Source organism: Strigops habroptila, chromosome 10 (genome assembly GCF_004027225.2).
Source record: "Strigops habroptila isolate Jane chromosome 10, bStrHab1.2.pri, whole genome shotgun sequence".
In the NCBI taxonomy this organism is placed as follows: Eukaryota; Metazoa; Chordata; class Aves; order Psittaciformes; family Psittacidae; genus Strigops; species Strigops habroptila.
Window position 1 is genome coordinate 6,330,211 of NC_046359.1, and position 21,197 is coordinate 6,351,407.

Genomic DNA, 21,197 nt, shown 5'->3' on the forward strand with positions numbered 1-21,197 from the left:
GGCAATCATTATGGCACAAGCCTTTGAAATCTAAGCATAGCTATCACTGCTGTTGTTTAAGAGAGAAGAAGGGAAAGGAATAGATAAAAAGTAATTTTACTTCTGACTGTATAAGTAATTAAACTAAGCAGAGAATAACACAAATGATCTCAGTTAAGCCTGTGAGCTATGAGGATCTGTCCAGGATCAGTGAGAAGAAATTAGTGTAGCAATCATTACTGCTGTTCATCTTAAGCCCCCAGGTACCCTGACACAAGCAGCATGTGCACTGGCAGTAAGACAGCTTTCCTGGAAAAGTTCTCTGGTTTCAGACTTACAGCATATGTGCAAATTGCTATGGATTACAAAAAGCAAATTGATCCAAGAGTTTCCATTTCAGAACTGCGAAGACTAAAACCTGCTAGAACACAAATAAATGGAAAAGTGATCTTCTAATAAGTTTTTAGCTTCTCTCTCTGAAATCTAGTCGAAAAAAATTTGGAAGCCCCCAAAATGAATTAAAAAAAAAAAAATCAAATAATGTCATGAAAGACATAAAAATTACCCATGCTGCCTTAAAAACTCCCTAGAATTAAAGCTCAAATTAACTGATGTATAAAGTAAGTTTCATGAGTCATTTGTCAGTTTTGCACATAGCCTTTAGACAGCAATATCACTGAAGAAACTACAACTTGACTGGAAACAAGCCTAATTAAAAATTACAACTTGAACTAGCTTGATATAAAGATGTAAAAGTAAGAATTAAAAACAATTAACCTGAAAAATGGAGTAAAAAAATCTGCAAACCCAACAATCAAACTTTCTGATTCACTTCTGGTCTTATCTTAGCCATAGATTATGGTGGTCTGATTTAGTTGGCATTTAAGTTAAAAATTCAAATAGTTCATCTCTGGATCCACTTTGAAGAGAAAGGGGACAGGGAAAACAACTAGAACAAATGACTCCAGAAAAGTGCTAGGCATGTATTGTCTTCAGGTTTGACCCCAGCCCAGCTCTGAATCCCTTGTAGATTACATTTAAAAAAATACAAAACACTTTTTGGTGTATAGTAAAAATAAAATAAAAAAAGTCACATGAATGCAAGAACTGCTTCTATTTTGTCAGAATCCTAAACTGCCTCTGGTAGAACTAAGTACTACTAATCTACAAAAGTTGTATTATATTGTACTAGTTGAGAAGTCACATAAAATCTTGTAACTCCCATCAATAGCAAGTTGCAAAAGAGTTAAGATTGGCATCTTATGTGAACTTAATTATGTAACTAAGCAAGGAAAAACAGCAGCTGTCCATAAGTTTTGGTGCTTAGTCATAAAATTACAAAATTGTTTGATAATTTGGTGCCAATATTGACTTTCTTAACGGCTCCTATTTAGCAAACAGTCTATGAAGTAGAGGTCTCTAAACAGTGTAAGCCTCCATTGAGTATAGAGGTTTCATCACAGTATACAACTTTTACTTAAACAGTTTATGTCTTTCAACATATGGGCAAAGTTGTTTGGTTATTTTTCCCCTTCGCTATTACGATCTAAAGGCAAAGGTTGACTGTTTTTATCCTTGACAAGCACCTGATGACAGGCCTTCACTGAACACATATACTGCATGCTTCACAAACTATAAATTGCCACCCAAAACGTGAGTAATATACCTGGTATGAATCACCGATAAATTCCAAAACACGATCCCAACTGGGAGCTTGTATCTGTTGAGCTAGCCTGAAAAGACAGTTTACAGTCTAGCTAGTGTAGAGAGCCTTGTCTCTAAATAGATGCTGCTTTAAGACGGGAATCTGAATTTCTTTTCTGAGTGAAAAAAATGACAGAAACATACATCATATATCATATTCTTGCAACACAAGTGAAAGGAAAATCTTGCATTTCCATTCATATTTTAGAAGATATGTAACTCTCAGTCTATGAAGTTAAAAAAAAAGTCTTTAAATTTCAATTGGTTGACTCAGGACATGCCATTTACTAAATAACAAATACGTAAGCAGATAATGATGATCTATTAAATAGACATTTTATGCTGGAACATACAGAATAGCAGGGTTCCTAATGAGGAAGGACCAATTCTTGCTGCCTTTTCTGAGCAAAACCTATGGAAGTGGTTGAGTAACAGAACAATATTTTCCTCCCTCCCCCGCCATACTGTAATAATTTTATTTTTAATCCTGCCAATCTTGTAATACAATATACAATAATAATATGCTGCTTTGTTGCATGCTGTTTAAACCTGAACTTAATACAACTAAATAAGAACTTGTCTTAATGCATGCATAGGCTAGTATGACTTTTTTTTTCCTCCACTTAATACCTTGTGGTTGTCTCAAAGAATGGGCAAAATACTCAACTTCTCTAAAGCAATCACATCAAATACATAAACACTTTCTAAGAAGATTGAGAAACTAAGTGCAAATACTCCCTGAAGGTTATTAGAGCTATACAGTAGTTGAAAAAGTCTCATTCATAGAAAAATAAAATTTAGAAGTATCAAAATGCAAGTTTCTTTAAACATAAAGAACTAAACGAAGGCATAACTTTAAAAATAAAAGCAAGGAAGCATAAGTTCCTTGCATTTCTGAAGTGTTCCAAGTCCTAAGGTTCCAATCCTATAAGTATAGCAAAGGATAGTTCTTTGATGTAACAGTCTTATTTGTGGAAAATTACAAAGTAATATTGCTTTAAGCTATTGAAGTCTGGGCAACACACACATTGAATGAACTACAAATAATGAGTAATATTAAATAACTTTAGAGAAATTTTCAGTTTTTAAAAGGACAGTAACTCCAACTAACCAAGGTATTGGCAGGACAGTGTATGGAAAGTGAATTAACAACATGTATAAGAAATTAACTCATTTGTAACAAAACCTGTTTTAACCTATTCCTAAATTAAATAGTCCAGCTAAATTTGGCTTTACAGTCATTGGCTTCAGAAACCAGTTTTGGGACTTCCACCCATCTTTTGCTTCCCTTCACAATAATAAGTCAGTGGCAGATCCTGGTTTTTAGTTCTGCATCATCATAAGGTGGAGGCATTTCTTTCATGTCTAGCTCCCTTTCTCCCTTGGCAGCAGGTGATGGAAGACTGCACAGCAGTATTTGGCTGCTGAGCCCACCTTCTCTGAAATTTTTTTCTTGCTGGGGAAAAAAAATAGCAGAGCTAACAGAATTGGACCAAAATCTCAATGTGGGGGAGGGGGGAGTGGGGGTTTGCTCCATTTTTTTTTTTTTTTTTTGTAATTAAAATATCCTACAGGTCATTCTTCCCTTATCTTAGTTTTATTCTACCTTCCTTCATTAAAAAATGGGGAGAGATTACCTACCTCTGCCCAAGGGCTGCAGAAAACTGGCATCCTACAGAAAGGAACAATGTTATGCTTTTAAAAAGCGGCTTTATGTTCTCCAAACTCGTGGATGTTGTGAATGATGGAATAAGTCAGAGAAGCCCTCAGGTAAATTATGATTCCAATGAGCTACCTCCCTTGCACAGGTGCCTGAACTTCAAAACTGCCTGGAAACGGGGCTGCGCGATACACAAACATCTCCACTCTTAACCCCTATGAACAACATCTTTGTAAATTTTCATTTGTAACAGGCAAATCACTGTCTTTCATAATGTTAAATATTAATATAATAATAATCATCTAACAGTAGAGTTATGAAGCTTTTTCTGCCGAAACGGGAGCCAAGTAAGGTAAGCTTCTAGTCTCAGATTGTAAAACACTATGGTCGGCGAGTAAGATCTCAGGTCTGTAGACATCAGTAATTTCTGAGACAGAATCTTCTTTTGATTTTGATATTTATTTAAAAACAAAATTCAGAGACTATCACAGTTGCTTTTTTTCCTTCAAGTTTCTTTTGAAGATGCCATGAACAAGAAATACAACAGATGTGTGATAAATTAGAATCTGTTTCTAAAATTATAACAATTACTTGAAATGGACTAACAAAATATTTATGATGAGTGAACAGTGAAAAATCAAATTCAGGTGTTCAAAGATATTTTAATGCCATGAAATGACTTACTTATATAAGAGGTGCGAAGCTTTTTCACAGACTCTGAATATAAGTTAGAAAGGCCGCACATGCAAGAAGCCACAGTCAGCATACCTTCATGAAGCAATGAGAAAAGGAAAGATGGAGACACTAACAGTACGTTTGAGACAGAAAAGCCAGCAGAATAACTTGTATAACCAGGCTTGTAAGATGCTCTTGCCATGCAGATTGTTAGTATTAAAATGTAAGATAAAAAAAAATATAGGATTTCATGTAACAGTTATATGCATGAGCAAAAAGGACTTAATTCACGAACATGAGAGAGTTAGGCAGATCCAATACATTAAAATAACAAAAGCCAAGCAAACAAAGCAAGTAACATTTAACACTCCAAAAAGCAGTTTATAATCCAAATGCATGAAGCAGAATTTAAGCCCTTTATTCCTAAGAGGAATTAAAACAGTCAACCAGTAAAGTTATTTATTTCTCTCAAAAAAGCAATTTTTTAAATAAAGTTTTTATTTATTAGAAGAAAATACTTTATTTGACAGATACCAACCATGTACATTCTGCTCTATGTTAATGACTTTTAGACCAGTTTTCCTCAGTAGAAATAATCTGACTGGTGCTAACTGGATCTTTTTCAAACCAGTGATTTACTAAAATGCATCTTAGAGCATCCATTTCGATTTCAATAAAATATTACCTAAAGAACTTACCTGGACTTTATTCCAGATCTCTTAAAATAAAGCAAGCAACACTACGGTATGACAAAGCTTTTTGAACAGTTTATTGCCTACTGAAAAATAATCATATGGGGCAGCAGTGACATTGTTAATTATTCCGTCTTTGGCCGTTTTGCAAATAAGCTGAAAAGCATCTGCTGCATAACTAGGAGGAGAAAATAATTTAACAATACTGTGTTTTTCTTTCAGCAATAAAAAAGCTTGGCATTTTGACTGAAAAGTCACTTTCCTGCTCAGCTGTAAAGGAATACCCTTCAATATGTTTTTAAATCAAAGCCCTTTTTAACAAAAAGATTTATTTTACAATTTTGTATTTGGTTCATTTAAATCAAAGGCTTCCTCTCAAGCATAAGAAAACAGCATCCACAACCTAACATGCCTTAGCTTATCAGGGACATTTCTAGTCAAAGTTTAAAACAGGAAGCAGAAAGCTCCCAGCTGACAGCTGTTGGCTACCTGCTAACATTAAAGGGTTTATACAAGCATGTGATATAGGTACTACGTTTATCAGGATATAATAGAAATATCAGGATATCTCTACTTCTTCATGCTGTGTTATTAAAATCCTGTAAACTCAATCCATTATACATGCTTTTTCTTAATACATACATTACACTGAAAAATAAATGATACCAAGCAGTTTTGAAGGAAACGTGAAGTAACAAACCTGCAATACTAACATTAGGGACAGATCAAGGAGAAAGGATGAAACCACAATGGAGAAAAGAATGTTTGTATTCAAAGAATAGACACTAATAGCTCAGATAACCAGCTTATTCTGAGCTTAAAACAAGTTTTGGGTTACTCACCTCCAGACGGTTGCCGGGATTTTCGCGGAGATCGTGGTTCCCTGCGGTAAGGATCATTGGAGCCATACAGTTCAATAGTGCCAAGATTCAAGAGCACTGTCTTCTGGAGGTAATCGACCATGGCAATACCATTACAGTTTCCAAAAACTACTCTGGAAAAAGAAGTGGAAGGAAAGATAGTGCTAATCAAATGTTCACAAAATTTTATCTCTGTATGTTGTATTTGTTCAGCATTTAAAGACTTCCTAATTTTTATGAATTACCCTAAACTATGCAGATTTATAAATTACTGTTTTAGAATGCAGTATTGTTTAATTGTTCTCTTGTAAAAAACACAGGACACTGAGTAGAACAGATCACTATCATTGTACTTGCCAACCTGACAGAGCCTTAAATGACACTCTTTGTCTATACAGTGCCGGGTGGGGAAGAGCGATGCTGATTTGTTTCTGATGTTAGCATCATCGGCATCTACCATGACCCAAAACCAATTATCTTTTAAGCACAGGACACTGATTGCCTCTCGTGTGTTGCTGTGCAGCTCATGTGAACCCACATAGAAGTTTAATTTTTAATAGATAATTTTAAACTACTTTAACATAACAATGAAAAATACACGTAGATTATACTTACAGGCCGTATGCTGAGTTGACTGCTAAGCTGGTTATCTGTTGAGGAGGTTCTCCACTCACCCACACTAGCTGGATAACTAGCTCAATTTGGTAGCCTGGAGACTGCTTGAGAGGAGAATTTTTAACTCTGCAAAGTAAACAAAACATGGTATCTGTTTATGACTCTCCACAGCCTCAATTTTTCTCTTATGGGCTCAGAATTCATTAAATTCTACACCATACTGGACGTTAGAAAGTTGGAATAGCTTCCAAACAAAAAAACCCAAACAAACAAACAAACAAAAAAAACCAAACAGAAAACCAACAGAAACACATAAAAGCAACCATAAAACAGCCGCATTGGAACTGGACATTCACTTGAAGGGCCTTTTTGATTCATTACCTAATCGAAAATTAATTGAGCAGTGATCACAAATACTTCATTTCTTCCCCTCTTCAGAGCATGGTATGACAGCATTAGTGTGCTTTATTGACTTGAATAAAGGCCTTCAGTGCCTCAAATGAGTTACCCATTCTTATCAGAGTTCCCAAAAGAACTCTGATTTAAAAAATGGAAGGGGGTGATAAGCACATGTGGAAGCACCATGAGCACTCTGAGGCATCATACAAAATGAAGATCTATGAGAATGGGACATTTAATTGTTTCCTGTTCCCAAAATACAAAGTAGTTTGCTTGGAGAGCTATTAAAAAAAAAAAAAAAAAAAAAAAAAAAAAGGAATTCTAAGCCTAAAAAGTTACTTCTGTTATTGGTGTTTTCACTGCTTTTGATTTGGTTCTAAAAACCTAAGGCTCTAAAACCAGGTGAAATATATTCACACATACTTGGCCTAAAGTTAAGGAGACCCTCAAAACTAATTAATCAAAATTAAGTTGCCTATTCATTTCAATGCACAGTAAGATTTACAAGTAATAATATTGTTGCTATTGAAAATGTTTGCCCTAAACAGTGAGTATCTAACTACACTAACATCTATGCCAAAGTTTCCTAAAGCAGGCAGCAGTCAGAAAGTAAAAATGGTCAGATTCTTTTTTTTTTTTAATAAGTCTGCTTGTGAAGTTTAAAGAAACCAAGATTGCAATATTAATTTCTTACAACTAAACTTTCAGATTTTCGGAAAACACCAAGAAATAAAAAAAATCACCAAAAATGACATTTCTGTAATAATATCAAAGTACATATATTCTAATCACATTTTCTAGCAAAGTTTCACACTCAAACATGTAACAAAATATACTTACTTTAAACATGGGACATTATCACGAAGTCCATCAGATGAACTGCTACTAGTAGATGGGTGAGACTGGGGAACAATGGATTGAGGATTGGAACCTGTGCCTGGAGTTGGTAAAGGTGGCACCTGCTCACCATCTGGAGATTCAATATCATTTATTTCATACAACAGACGTACTTCCAGCATCTGTGAATTAAAGTAAAAAAATTATCAGTAAACTGACTTTCAAAAAACTAGATATGAAATAAATGAAGTGCAACTGAAGATACTAATGATAAGCGACATCCAGGACTTTACCACCTTTTAAAAGATAATGGTAGTTTAATAAACAGTGCAACTTAAACACAATGCAGTCTTCAGAAATAGACTTCTACTAACTACTACAGACCAAGTATCTGAAGATTGCTAAAACTTGAAAATCTAACCTATTTCCAAAAATATAAAAGTTTGCTGCTTAATATCAGAAAGAAACTAAATACTGGATACAAGACGCATTCAATTATCAATCTGTGCACATAAGAAATTCTCAATTATGAAAATTACTTGTTTTATGTAGTCCAGGAATGCTAAAATTAAGAGCTGAAAGCATATAGACAGCTAACAGTTTATACTGTTGTAGTACTGTACACATGGGACTTAGTTCAGTGTTTGATGTTGCACTGAACTAGATGATACATTTTAAACAACTAAGACTATCATGATTTCAGATTTTTCTGTTGGATCTCTACTAATATTGGTATTAATTGTGCTGTGTAAAGAAAGTTTTCTGCTCTTATTCTCACCACCTGCAAACTAGAACTCATGGACTGAAACAAAGAACGATACAGTATTTGTTTAAAGCATTTTTAGTACTGAATAGTTTGCTAGGCACTGATTTGCAAATATCATTTAGAAAAACTCTTCCCTCAGACATGAATGTAGCCGTACATAAGTAAACTCTAGACGATAAAGAAAAAAAAAGTATGCCTCACCTCCTCGAACTGAGACTTACCTGAAGGGGACAGAATAAGAGGGGGAAAAACCCAACAAAGAAAAAAAAACAACTACATCACAATTATGCTTTGCTTAGAACATAAGAGTATTTTATAATTAAATGGCTTCAAATTAGCTTTCACCTCATACATTCAGGTAAGTTGCATGTATGTGTCTGATTTAACGACGGACTTCTGAAACTCTCATGACAGAAATCATCATTGTATCTTACACAGAATAAAACAGTGACACAGCTAAGCCCTTAACAGACCTGAGGGCATGTCTAGAATGCTTCTATTCTTCTAGTTTTGCATGCTACAGAAGTTTTGCCAAAACAGATGGTGATTATTGGGAATCCAGGAGAAAAAAGGAATAAACTGCATAAAAGCCTTGAAAATTCTTCAACTCCACATCTGTATCACTTTTGTTTTTATTTTTAATACAGCCAAGTTTTGATCCACTATTTAGTTTGATAGAACAAAGAATTATTATTGGCTGCAAAATCTGAAAAATACTGGTGTGTAATTTTCACTTCTGCTGAATTACATAATTTATTGTTTTTTCTCCGCAAAAATGTATCTCCTTGTTTTGAGGCAACTGTTTTAGTCTGTTTCATTAATAAAATGAAGGACAATGAAGTAGTATATTGCTACAGCAGTCTTCTTATAGCTAAATCGTACAAAGTTAAAGCACAGTTATACTAATTACCGGAATGACTTCTGTTGTCACTTCCTGCTTGCTGAACCTGTAAATAATGACATGTGCAGAAACTCCAGCTATGCACAGCATTCTACTTTCTGGACACCATGAGATGATCTGAATAGCATATGGATCTTCATCCACTATATCTGTGTTTGGCCTGTCATCTTTATTCCGTGATTTTTCGAATACTTTGGCTGTTTTTAGCTTATAGAGTACTTGCAGTGTTACTAGGGGGGGAAAAAAAAAGAAATTAGTTTTTATCTAAAAACATATTTCTCTTTTTATTTTTTTTTTTAATTTAGAAACTTCTCTTCATAAATAAAGCAACTATATTCAACAAAAGAGGGCAGAGGAGAAGCACCTGTGTTGACTCTGCCTGTGCAGTGCATCACTTGACCAGCTCCAGATCAGTTAGTATTAAAAACACCACCACAAGCAACAAAAGCCAACACACACCAAAAACCAATCAATCTACAACTCAACACTTCTCCTGAGAGATACATATTAAGCTTCAGTTGTCAACTAAGCCCTCATAGCTTCTCAAGGCTTAGCTATACTTAGATATCTCTTTTTAACAATAACATCTAGTTAAGTATGCCATACCCACAACTTAAGCTTATCTATGGCAGAGAAAGTGAAGCTCCTTCCCTTTCTCCTTATAGTATTTCAAACACATGGCCTCTCACTCATGTTCTCAGACTTAACAGCCTCCAGTTTTTATGTTGTCCTGTCTGATCAATCACCCTACATTTTTATTGATAATGTGTTTCTTAGAATTGTTCTAGTGAGGCCTTGCCGCAGTTTAAAATTGTGAAAAATAAATATTCCTTATTGGTTTCACATATATTCCAACTTGTTTATACCAATGATATTTTTATATTGTGCAACGCTGGCACTGCAATGCACTAGACCTCCAGGTTTTCTTCCTGGAACATAAGTTCTGAGTATAAATCATTGAATAAAGTTGTCTTGGATGCTAATCAAGAATTAGCATTATCATTCTCAATTGTAATTCTAATTCTCTCTTACATTTTCTTTCAACTATTTTGATGTTGCTTTCAAACTTCACAGCCATACAAATGCCCCAAATCACTGCTACAAATACTAATCATATCATTAGGAAAACTTAATTTCTAGCATCCTTTCTCCTCTTCCATATTTCCGTGGTTTTATCTGAATCACACTTCCCCAGTTCATCTGTAAGACTGTGCTATTACAGAGATTTAAAAGTTTAAAAATCAAGATATGGTGTACTTTCAGTTTCTCCCTTAACAGATTTATCTGTTTTAGAAAGAAACTAAATGCCTTTAACAGGATCTCCTTTTGACAGATCTATACTGAATAGAATTTTTAAGCATACACAATCAATCAGGGTTGGGTTTTTGTTTTTTTTCCCCCCTCTCTATCCCGGGTTCCACCCCCACCCCAAACTGAAATTAAAGATCTGTAACACTCCAAATACTCCTCCTCCCAGTTTTTAACATATACATTGCATCTGCTCCCTCCCACACTCACACACGCCTTAGAATTTTGGAATCTCACCAGTCTTCCACAAGTTTTCAAAGACAACTGATAACGATTCCAAGCTTGCTTCAGACAGCTTTTAAGTACCAAGAGTAAGGTTAGTCAGAACTAAGTTAATTAAAACATCTAACTCTGTGTAGCCCATTCTAATTTGAATTCTTACTGCATTTCTCACTGCTACTTGTGTGTACCATTAGATGCAATTGACCCTTTAAGTGAAATGTAAAACAGTATCTGACTGCAGGCCTGTTCAGTGTTCCAAAGAGAAGTGTCTTTTACTGTTTTTATTAGCAAAAACTACTACTGGTTCCAATTCTCATTTTTAGATACTGTAATTTATGGGGAGCCGATGTCTTAAACACATGCCTCTCCTGTCTAAAAACACAGAAATAACCTACTGAAATTCCATCGTACTAAAAAAGAAGGCATTTGCCTGTTATGCATCTCTATGCTTGATAACGTGCTTCTAAAAATTTTCAGAACTCTTCCATTCTAGCTGGCTCTTGGAATACCAGTGCATTTTCACCGAGGTGGTAAAAACTGTGAAACAATTAACTAAGAAATAATGTTAATTTTATTTAATTTTAGATTAAAGTTTCCTATAGAATTACTGACTCTACATGAGGCAGGAAATAATGAGAATGACTAGTCTGCAACTACATTCCATTAGAGAAATCAGTAAGTTTAGAAAAGTCCTATTGCATAGGAAAAAATCTCCACTGAAAACACTTACTTGCTGAGGCATCCCAAAACTTGATTGACCCATCAGCATGCCTATGAAATATTAAAAAATTAATAAGATGGTAAAATGGTTAGTTGAAGTGTTAGACCTCTGCACTAATGATTAGAAACATATGGTGAACATTCTATTAGTATTCTTAGTGACACTATTTTCACAATTTACTGGAAGCCAGTATCTTAAACATGTGCCCCAATTACTTTAGACAGAAGGGATTAAAAAAATAAGCAAACAAAAAAATATTTGAAGGCTAACTTCCTGAAATTCCATGGTACTAATGCTAATTTACCATTTTAAATATGGATTTCAGTTACCTGCATTTCCCATAAGCAGTTTGGTATACCTTACCATGTGTTGTTTCTTAAAAGATGCCCTTTATTTGGAGTGACACTTGTAAAGGAGATGCCTAAATATACTGTATTTCAGTGTAAATGAGTCACCTAACTTGTTTATTTATGCTTGAAATTGAGAATCGGATGACTTTTTTTTTTTCCCCCAGGACTCTCTCTCAAAGTCTCTATAACATACAGTAGAAAGTGACAGTAATCCTCGTTAGGGTTAATGGGCTGTTCTAAAAAAACTTTAGCAGTGCTCTCACTTTCAGTGATGCACTGCACGGTTATAAATTAAATTTTGTTTATGCTCCTTATAGTAGTATTAGAAGGATCAGTCTTAAAAGAGATCAAAACAAACAGACTTGAGTATTTGGTTATCCTTTTTGAAAAAAAAAAACCAAAAACTTGTCTTCACTTTGAGAACTGTACTCAATAACTATTTGATGGGCTTCCTATGTTTTAACGCACTATTCAACTGTTTTCCAAAAATTAGAGAAAAAAAGAGAAGTTTCATCTAGGATATACTGATAGCAAGCAGATGTAATCACAATACCAAATCATAATAATCCCTATAAAACACTTGCTATCATTTGTGCTGACATTCTCTTCCACATTTTGCTTTACTTTCTTGTTAATGCCTCAAGAAGATTATGCAAATGACTTGTCTAGTGAACTAATTTCTTAAATCATTCAAACCACACTTAGAACACTGTTCTGTATAATACAAATAAAATATTCCTACTTCTACTTAATCAGCTAAGAAAGTTACTACCACACTATGGTGTCACTTACCCTGTAATAATTATCTCTGGATAGCTCTGAGTGATCAAACCCCAGTTGCCTCCACTGATGGGCCATTCCTGGAAGATTAACAAATACACTGAGGAAGAAAATATCATACAGTGCAAAGTTAAGCCGTTGAAATTACTGCAGATACTGCAGACTCCAATATTTCACAAGTTCAAAAACTAATTAAGACATATCTGCTCTTGTGGGGAGTGGGCAAAAAAAAAAAGTTCAACAACGGCTACAAACACCACCCATGCTCCAGGAAGTCCCTTAGCTTCCTTACTTCGATATGACAATCGATGAGAAAACATTAGGAAAGCATGGCTACAGGCTTGACATATGCTATACCCTCCCTAGACATCTGCAAACAGTCACTGTCAAAGACAGGATAACGAGTCAGATGGAGCTTTAGTCTTAGCATAGCCACGATTATGTTTAGATCTGATGATTTTCAGTATTTTCAAATACATATCTGTATACTAGATATTATACCTTCTTACTGTAACCTTGACGTTTCTGTCGAGCACCAACTGAATAGAGTGCAGGTATGAGGTCCACAGGACAATCAGCAAAATATTCACAACAGGTAACCGGAGATTCATGTATAGTCAAAGGATAGGGATTCTCAAATATAGGGTACCTTTGATGGATGAAAGAAGAAGGACTGTTAATCTAGGAAAAACTTTTTTTTTAATGCAGAACAGAAGTAAACCACTAAAGATTAAGTTTGCACTCTTTTCACATAGAGAAAAATAAATGCATACAAAATCAGATTATGAACAAATATGCTATGCAACTTTAACTGCTCATTCAATACACTATCAAGACAGTGTAGTACTCTAGGTAGAACCTGAAGTTTGTATTGTTCCTAGAATGTTGCTAGAACATTGCTATTCCCTATAGTAAGCTTTTAAAAAATACAAAACTATTTTAATGGCCTGTGGAAAACCAAAAGTTACCAAGTCCTAATTGTAGTAACGTGGAGCTATGAATTTGTTTCTAACTCTTCAGCCTATTTTTCCAGGGAGAAAGGCAAGAAGACTCCACTTCTTACTTTGTATTATTATACTGTTCTTAGACAGAAAGTTGTCCAGCACTTTTCATAACCTACTCTCCGGGTTTCAGCTGTAACAGTTATTCTTTACCTTCCTAGTAGCTGGTGCAGTGCTGTGTTTTGGCTTTAATCTGAGAACAATGCTGATAACACACCAATGTTTTAGTTGTTGCTCGGTAGCGCTTACCCTGGTCAAGGACCTTCTAAGTCTCTCATGCTCTGCCACTGAGGAGGAGCACAAGAAGCCGGGAGGGAGCAGAGACAGGACACCTGACCCAAACTAGCCAAAGGGGCATTCCATACTACAGCACATCTTGCCAAGTATATAAACTGGGGGGAGTCACCCAGAAGGTCCAGATTACTGCTCAGGTTGGGCTGGCTATTGGTCAGTGGGTGGTGAACAATCGTGTTGTGCATCACTTGTATTTATTGTGTTTTTTCCCTTTTAATTTTGTATTCTCTCCCCTTGTTACTTCTCTAATTATTAGTAGTAATAATAGCATTATATTGTACTTTATTTATTAAACTGTTCTTATCTCAACCCATGGGGCTTGCATTCTTTTGATTCTCAACCCCATCCTGCCCAGAGTGGGGAACAGGGACAGGGGGTGAGCAAATGGCTGCGTGGTTCTGAGTTACTGACTGGGCATAAACCATGACACCTACTTGCAACTCCAAGATCACTTTCTAAAAATTATAGATAGCAACACTCAGTTACCAATTAGACATTGTGTTGCACACACAAACTCCCCACCACCACCTCCATCAGACAAGTGACAGAGCCTTAATGAGGAAAAAAACCTTTTTTTTTTTTCGAGAGGCGAAAAAGGACACAGCTTCACAACCCATCTAAAGGAAAAATTAGCAACAGATGAAAACATTCTGCAGAGCAGTAAGTTTATACAAAGCTATCTGGAAAGTTAAAGCAATCTTCTAAAAATTGAACAAAAAAGAGGATTAATTTCAACAAAATATGACAAATCCATATCACAACAAAGGGCAAAAAGAAACCTCCTGTAGCAGAAAAAAAAATCTACTTTGTTGCTTTATTAAGATGTGAAACAATACTTTGCAAGTCAATCATAACAACGACCATTATAAATGTCTAAAACCAAAACTACTGAAGATTTTTTTTTTATGTGCAATGGAATACGCATAACTTCAAATTTCAGGCATTGCAAACTATTTCACTTAAAAAAAGGCTTATACAAACTTTTTTATTTCAAGCTCATTAAAGCTTCTTTTATTAACGTTTCAGCATATGAATGTTGGAAGCTTAATACCATTGGTGTATGAGAAACAAGTTTTAGATACAGCATATGGACATGTAACATTGGGAAAATCTAAATGAAATTGCTCACTAGCTGCAGAGATATTAGGACTACACTTGACCTTCTTCCAAATTCGATAGTCTTCGTTATCTAAGATATCACAATTGCCTTTGAGGATACATAGTTACAGGTTTTTGTTTTCACCTAGAAGGATGTTCTTTATAAGGATTTTTTGTTCTTCATTGACCACTGGTGACTCTTAAATCAGGAACACTATACAGATCTTATTGGTCTGGATCCTCTGCTATTAATCCCTTAGTAGCTAGTTGTTACTACATATACTAATCCCAAAACCCTTGATAAAAAAAAAAAAAAGTATACCAAATTTTTAATCACCACTGAATAGAGTACACAAACTGTTCCATGAACAAAGGAACAAGAGACTCAAAATTTGTTAGGGAAGTACTAATTGTGAAAACTGTAATAGGATATGACTTTTTATTTCTTACAACAGTAGTAAACCATGGATGAGATGTTACCATTCTAATTTTACGTATATTTATTGCATCACTACTGAATTACTTTAAGCAATACAGATAACCCATTTGGCAATAAAAATCAGCAAATATTTATGTGATGACAACACCACTGAGTGCCAGCCAAAATTACCTCGCTTATCTGAAGAGTTGTTCTCCCTGCTCCCTTACCCAAAATTCGAATCTCTCCTCATAGCACTTCAAAATAAACTTCAATCAACTTCAAAATAAACTGATACTTAAAAAGCAGCAGTGATACATAAGTAATTTCTGTAAACCAATCAAGCCTTGAAAAAGTCACATAATATTCTACTCATCTACTATGTACTAACTTGAAAAAAGTTGATCTATAAAGTTTCACAGTTCTGCCAAAGAAACATTATGTTTAATATTCAAAATTTTATGTTCCGGACAGGAAGGTATTATGGTAGATTAAAAAGCGATAGAGCAGAACAACACACTGATCATTACAGCCAATCGTTAGAAAGACTACACAAGATTCTCACCCATTTTGTGCAAGGTCAATCAGCACTAGGTCCTTTTCTAGGAGAACAACTACAGCATATGGTTCCTGAAAGTCTGAAAACAAGAAAGAAAAAAGTTACCAGTAAACATAGTTCTTGTATGCACAGGCTCAAGAATGTGATCGGTCCTTCCACTCTATCAAGTTGAGAGCCAAAAAGCCCCGTGGATGACTATAGTTTCTTAGGATATTTCATACACTCACCCCGCTCAAATATTCTGAGTTAAGTTTGGGAAAACCATGCTCTCCCTTTAATTCAATATTCTCAACCATCTTCCAATTTGATAGAACCATTTAAACAGCTCAAACAACAAGAAAAAGAACATACAAAGGAACTGGAAAAAAACCAGTATTTTTGAGAACAAGCCAATTACTGAACAATAACATCCTCCCACCCGAAACCTGCTTTTCCTCATATTCAGTGGAGTTTAAAGTGTAATTGCTTACAAAATGGATTGAAAGACAGCCTACCTGACACTAAAATAAGAAAATTCAAAGCCTTTCCAAAGCTTATCGTGTCCTCAAATTCTGAGCTAAGCACTTTTATACACTCTGATGGAAGCTGACAGGTAAAAGCACTGGAGCCATTGGTAATACAATACCAATACAATACAAAATCTGGGCCAACTACCTAAACCATCATAAAAAAATCCCCTTCTGCAGAAGGGAGATTACAGATTAGTGATGACCTTCATATGCATATTGTAATGAATAAAGTCATTAAAGTTAAAAGAATTACACGAATGCTAACCAAGATCTAGCATTGACTGGAAAGGTCTCATGCAGAAATATCAATAAACATGCTGCAGTAGCTACAGCTTAAAACTCTAATAGTACTTTTTGTCCGTACATGGAAAAACCATGCAACCAGTAATTGGCAAAACAGGTTTTATAATAAACTTTTCTATTATGATGCTTTGGGAAGTGAAACATACTTCAGACAACAGGGATTAACAGATGTTGCTGCTGCAGTCTGATTCCCAGAGGTAAAGCAGAAAGGAAATAGTAAAAAATACTCTGATGTGATACAACTCCAAAGAGAAGAGGTCAAAGTACTGAGGAAAAAATCTTTACAGAGCCTACCATTAGGATACGGTGTTTCACAGAGGGTTAGAAAATCAACAATAGAATAATCCATTTCTAGCACAGCAGTACTTTTCCCATGCATAACTGTTAAACAGGGTCTTCTTCCTACAGTGTCGTATGACAAGCCTCCTGAGAGAATGATGAAAGGCTCCCTGGAATAAAGCAGAAGAATGTAGGATCAAGCCAAGACGATACGTTAAAAGAGACTGGGCACTTTTGTAACCTTATAATAAAGTTCAATAAGATATCATTAAGCAGAGATTCATTAAGAATAATGCATACCAGCTCTCCATGCAATGTGTAGCTTGGGTATGCATTTCACAGTTTAAAACCCTAGAATTAGAAGACTATAACTTAAGTCAGACATCTCTTTCAAACCTTTTCTTCTATATTGCTTATTTAGCCTATCTTTGCAACTGTTTGCCAAGATGAGATTGCTTTTTATTTTGTTAAACTTCAGAATTGTTTCTTCCCAAAAACTGCATTTTTGGATTTGCCAACAGCCCCATTTATCCATATTATATAATATTCCAGCAGGATCAAGTACATTTACTTCCTGTACAGAATTAGCCTAGATTTTGAAGGATGAACAATTTTTCAAACACTGCAAAGCAATTTTGCAGACACAATAACATGACTGTCTTGGAGAAGCAACCAGCTGCTTGATAAGCTACAAAGATCTAGTATCTTTTAAGAAAGCAAAGACACAAATAAATGCCCACAGTTCTTTCATCACACATTTTCTCTAGACATTTTATTCATTTTACTCCCTACTACCGTGCACAAAATTCAAGAAATTACCATGTCATAGACTACTCCTACTGCACAATTAAATGCCCTGAGTATAGCAAAACTATTTCTTCTAGTCTTGAAGAGAGATTAGAAGCTTCCCTTCAGAAGTTTTTTAAGTCTTTACAGAAACATATTTTTTAATACATCACATTTTCTCCAATATGCACATAACACAGTTTAGCATTTTATTTACTGAAAAGCAAGATGAAATTAACACATGTTTTACTAGAGTTCTGGTTTCGGTTGGGATAGAGATAATTTTCTTCCTAGTAGCTGGTGCAGTGCTGTGTTTTGGCTTTAGTTTGAGAACAATGCTGATAACACAGATTTTTTTTAGTTGTTGCTCAGTAGCACCCTGATCGAGGACTTTTCAGTCTTTCGTACTCTGCCAGTGAGGAGGGGCACAAGAAGCTGGGAGGGTGCAGAGACAGGACACCTGACCCAAACTGGCCAAAGGGGTATTCCATATCACAGCACATCATGCCCAGTATATAAACTGAGGGGGAGTTACCCGGAAGGTACCAATCACTACCCGGGTTGGGCTGGGTATCAGTCAGTGGGTGGTGAGCAACTGTATTGTGCATCACTTGTGTTTATTGTGTTTTTTCCCTTTTAGTTTTATATTCCCCCCCCTTGTTATTTCTCTTATTAGTAGTATTATATTGTACTTTAGTTATTAAACCGTTCTTATCTCCAAACCTGCAGGTCTTACATTCTTTCGATTCTCCTCCCCATCCTGCCCAGAGCGGGCAAGGCGGGGCAAGCAAACGGCTGCATGGTACTGAGTTACCAGCAGAGTTGAAACCATGACAACTAGATATTTTCTTCTTTATTATCAGAAGTCGTTACTCATTTTAATACTGTTTATATTTAAAATAGGGCATAATACCTTTTAATGTGCAGACCTACTGTTTATAAGCATACATCTCAATTTCTTGAGCTATCATTGATTATTGCCTGAAATTTCGGGTTTTGTTTCTGGAGAAAAAACATGCATTTGGTCTGTGAAATTCCTCTGATCTACTCTTATGCTCACTTTAAGGTAGGAATCCTACCCTTTCTGTGTCTACCTCAGAAGCAGCTAGCATATTAGTATCTGGAGAAAATTTGTAGGCAAAAAAGCCATCCTGGAATATTGTGAAAAAGAGGCTGAAGAAATCTTTTATTTTTTGCCTTTTCCTATAACACCATATTTCCTGTAGTAGTTAGCATTTGAAACAGAAACATGAAAGACGAGGTACATCTCTTTTCTTGAAAACTCTGTATGGAGGCTCTAGTTTATGCATATGTGCCTTTCATTATTTTCAGGCTTGGCTTAAGCGTGCTCTGTGTTTTTAGCACTGAAGACAAAGCAGACTGAGATAAGCTTTCAGTTTCTAGAATTACTTCACAATCTGCCTGATCCTTCAGAAAGCCCTATAACTGAAGAGTTGATAGGGTCAAAGAGTTCTGCTGGCTGAGGAAGAGACCTCACAGAACAGCCATAAATTAGACTGTGGCTCCACTGAGTTCAATATCCTGCCTCCAACAGTAGCCAAAAGTGCATTTCTAGAAAAGGAATCAGTTTCCTTCAAGTTTATTTAATCTCGATTCTTCATATTGGAACTTCAGACAATCTTTTATGGTCAGGTCCATGATGCAATTCCAAAAAAAGGACAAACTTTAATTTAACCTGATATTTTCCAAGATGTCAACAAAGAGGAAAATATTGGTATGATGTACTTCCAGTATCTTATTGTGCTGAAATGATTTATTGCAGTATTTTTTGCCTACACAAAACCTTTTTTTTTTTTCTAAACAATAATGCTGCCAGGACAAGTTGCAGTAATTATTAGACTTGTGGGCTCACCAAGATCAACTGACAACAACAAAGTGACAAGTTTCAGTTTCCAAGTTTCATACACCACAGTAAAAAACGCTTCTCCTGGTTTTATTTCTCAAGGTAATCAGATTGCTTTGGGCAGGCTTGCCAGAGGCTGTATCCTTATGCAGCAAAGAATGGAAGCACTAAGAATAGATTACACAGATCTGTCACATGGATTTTTCATAGATGGATCAAAGATTAAAGTTGACTTTAGTCTGCCAGAAAGACTAATACAGGTTTGTGTATGAACTTTTCATATTTTAATGAAACTGGATTTACCATGGATGCAAGCTGTGTGTTTTCTAATTAAAGTGTTGTCCCTCAGGTGTGATACGTATTAAAAGGTTAGCACACACAAATTTTACATAGAAATGCATAATATAAAAGAAAAAGTATTGTACTTTACATAATAGATGAGATAGGTAAAATTAACTCTCCAAGTTAGATCCATCTGAAACAATGGAAAACCTTTAACAAAAAGCAGTGCTTAACTCCTAGAGAATTGCTATGTAGCATTTTTAACAGCAGCTAATACAGAGATTCTTCTTCAAAACAGTTCTGCTTCAGCAGGTTTGGAAGTGGTCCCTTTACACTAATTTTCTCATCAGTTAAATCTGTAAGATCACTTGGGAAACACTATAAAATATTCACTACAAAGGGGGGCAATGTTGCATTGGAAAAGAAAAATAATCAGAAAACATGGGATTATGAAAATGAAATAAAACTGAGTTGAGTGGCTCACAACCCTGCAGGATGTTCCTGCTCAATTTTAGAATTAAACTGTTAAACATCAGCCAGTTTCTGGCAACCTGGATGCGAGGGCGAACAGTATGTACAGAAGTCAGGTCTTTGGTACCAGTTGGCTTGCTTTTCAAGCCATAGATGAATTTGCCAAGAAGTTAACCCCTAGTAATAAAGGCGGAAAAGCATGCATAAAAGGTAACACAGAAACCATTTCAACAAGCTCAAAGGGTAATCTGTCTTTGCAACTCATTACTTCCTGAGGAGATGGAGTATTTTAGATGAAAAAATCATTGGAGACCAATGACATTCTCTGGGACTGGAAATTATGCCAGTTTTCACAAGGAATATAGGAAGAACTTGTCTTTTTGACCCCCTAGCCTGGGTACAGGATGACTGCCAATAGTAACCTTTCTATATCTATTTCCCAGAAATAAAGCTACAGACATACTATTGTTGAGGGTAAACAACTTTGTCTTTGGAGACTTCACAGGCACTATCTGCAGTAGATTTAAGCAAAAACACCCAGCAATAGAAAACCTACAAACTTAAAAGATAAATAGGTAGTCTCTAAGAACCAGAAAAAGCTTCCTGTCTAGTTTCCACAACTCCAGCTTCACAATATGGAGAACACTGGAAAGCGAGGGGTATAAAAGAAAAAAGACCACCCTAGGAAAAAGTAGTCTCCCCAAAGTGCTCTGTATTCTTAGAAATTACATTAGAATAAGCTCCTCTTTGAACTATGTGAAAAGTCAATTAGTTTTCACATTGTAATATTATAATTGCATAGAACAAGCTTCAAACTCATCTTCTCCTTCAGAGTGACTATTCATAAACAGAAAGCTTTTGATT

At 35.4% G+C, this 21,197-nt stretch overlaps 1 protein-coding gene across 10 annotated transcripts in view; it reads right to left on the reverse strand.

Annotated features, from left to right (window-relative positions):
- The window catches only part of STXBP5 (syntaxin binding protein 5), a 109,104-nt gene that overhangs the window by 29,748 nt on the left and 58,159 nt on the right, over window positions 1–21,197 (reverse strand). For 7 of the 10 annotated variants that reach the window (XM_030498963.1, XM_030498961.1, XM_030498959.1 and 4 more), the window contains exons 10-18: window positions 16,946–17,100; window positions 15,846–15,918; window positions 12,971–13,118; window positions 12,482–12,549; window positions 11,349–11,389; window positions 9,098–9,318; window positions 7,425–7,603; window positions 6,186–6,311; window positions 5,553–5,704 (exon numbers count right to left, since the gene is read on the reverse strand). In XM_030498963.1, the coding sequence (XP_030354823.1) occupies window positions 5,553–5,704; window positions 6,186–6,311; window positions 7,425–7,603; window positions 9,098–9,318; window positions 11,349–11,389; window positions 12,482–12,549; window positions 12,971–13,118; window positions 15,846–15,918; window positions 16,946–17,100 (1,163 nt within the window). Of the gene's footprint in view, window positions 1–4,027; window positions 4,112–5,552; window positions 5,705–6,185; window positions 6,312–7,424; window positions 7,604–9,097; window positions 9,319–11,348; window positions 11,390–12,481; window positions 12,550–12,970; window positions 13,119–15,845; window positions 15,919–16,945; window positions 17,101–21,197 lie in introns of all 10 variants that reach the window. The other 3 variants (XM_030498957.1, XM_030498956.1, XM_030498953.1) reach the window with 1 other exon arrangement.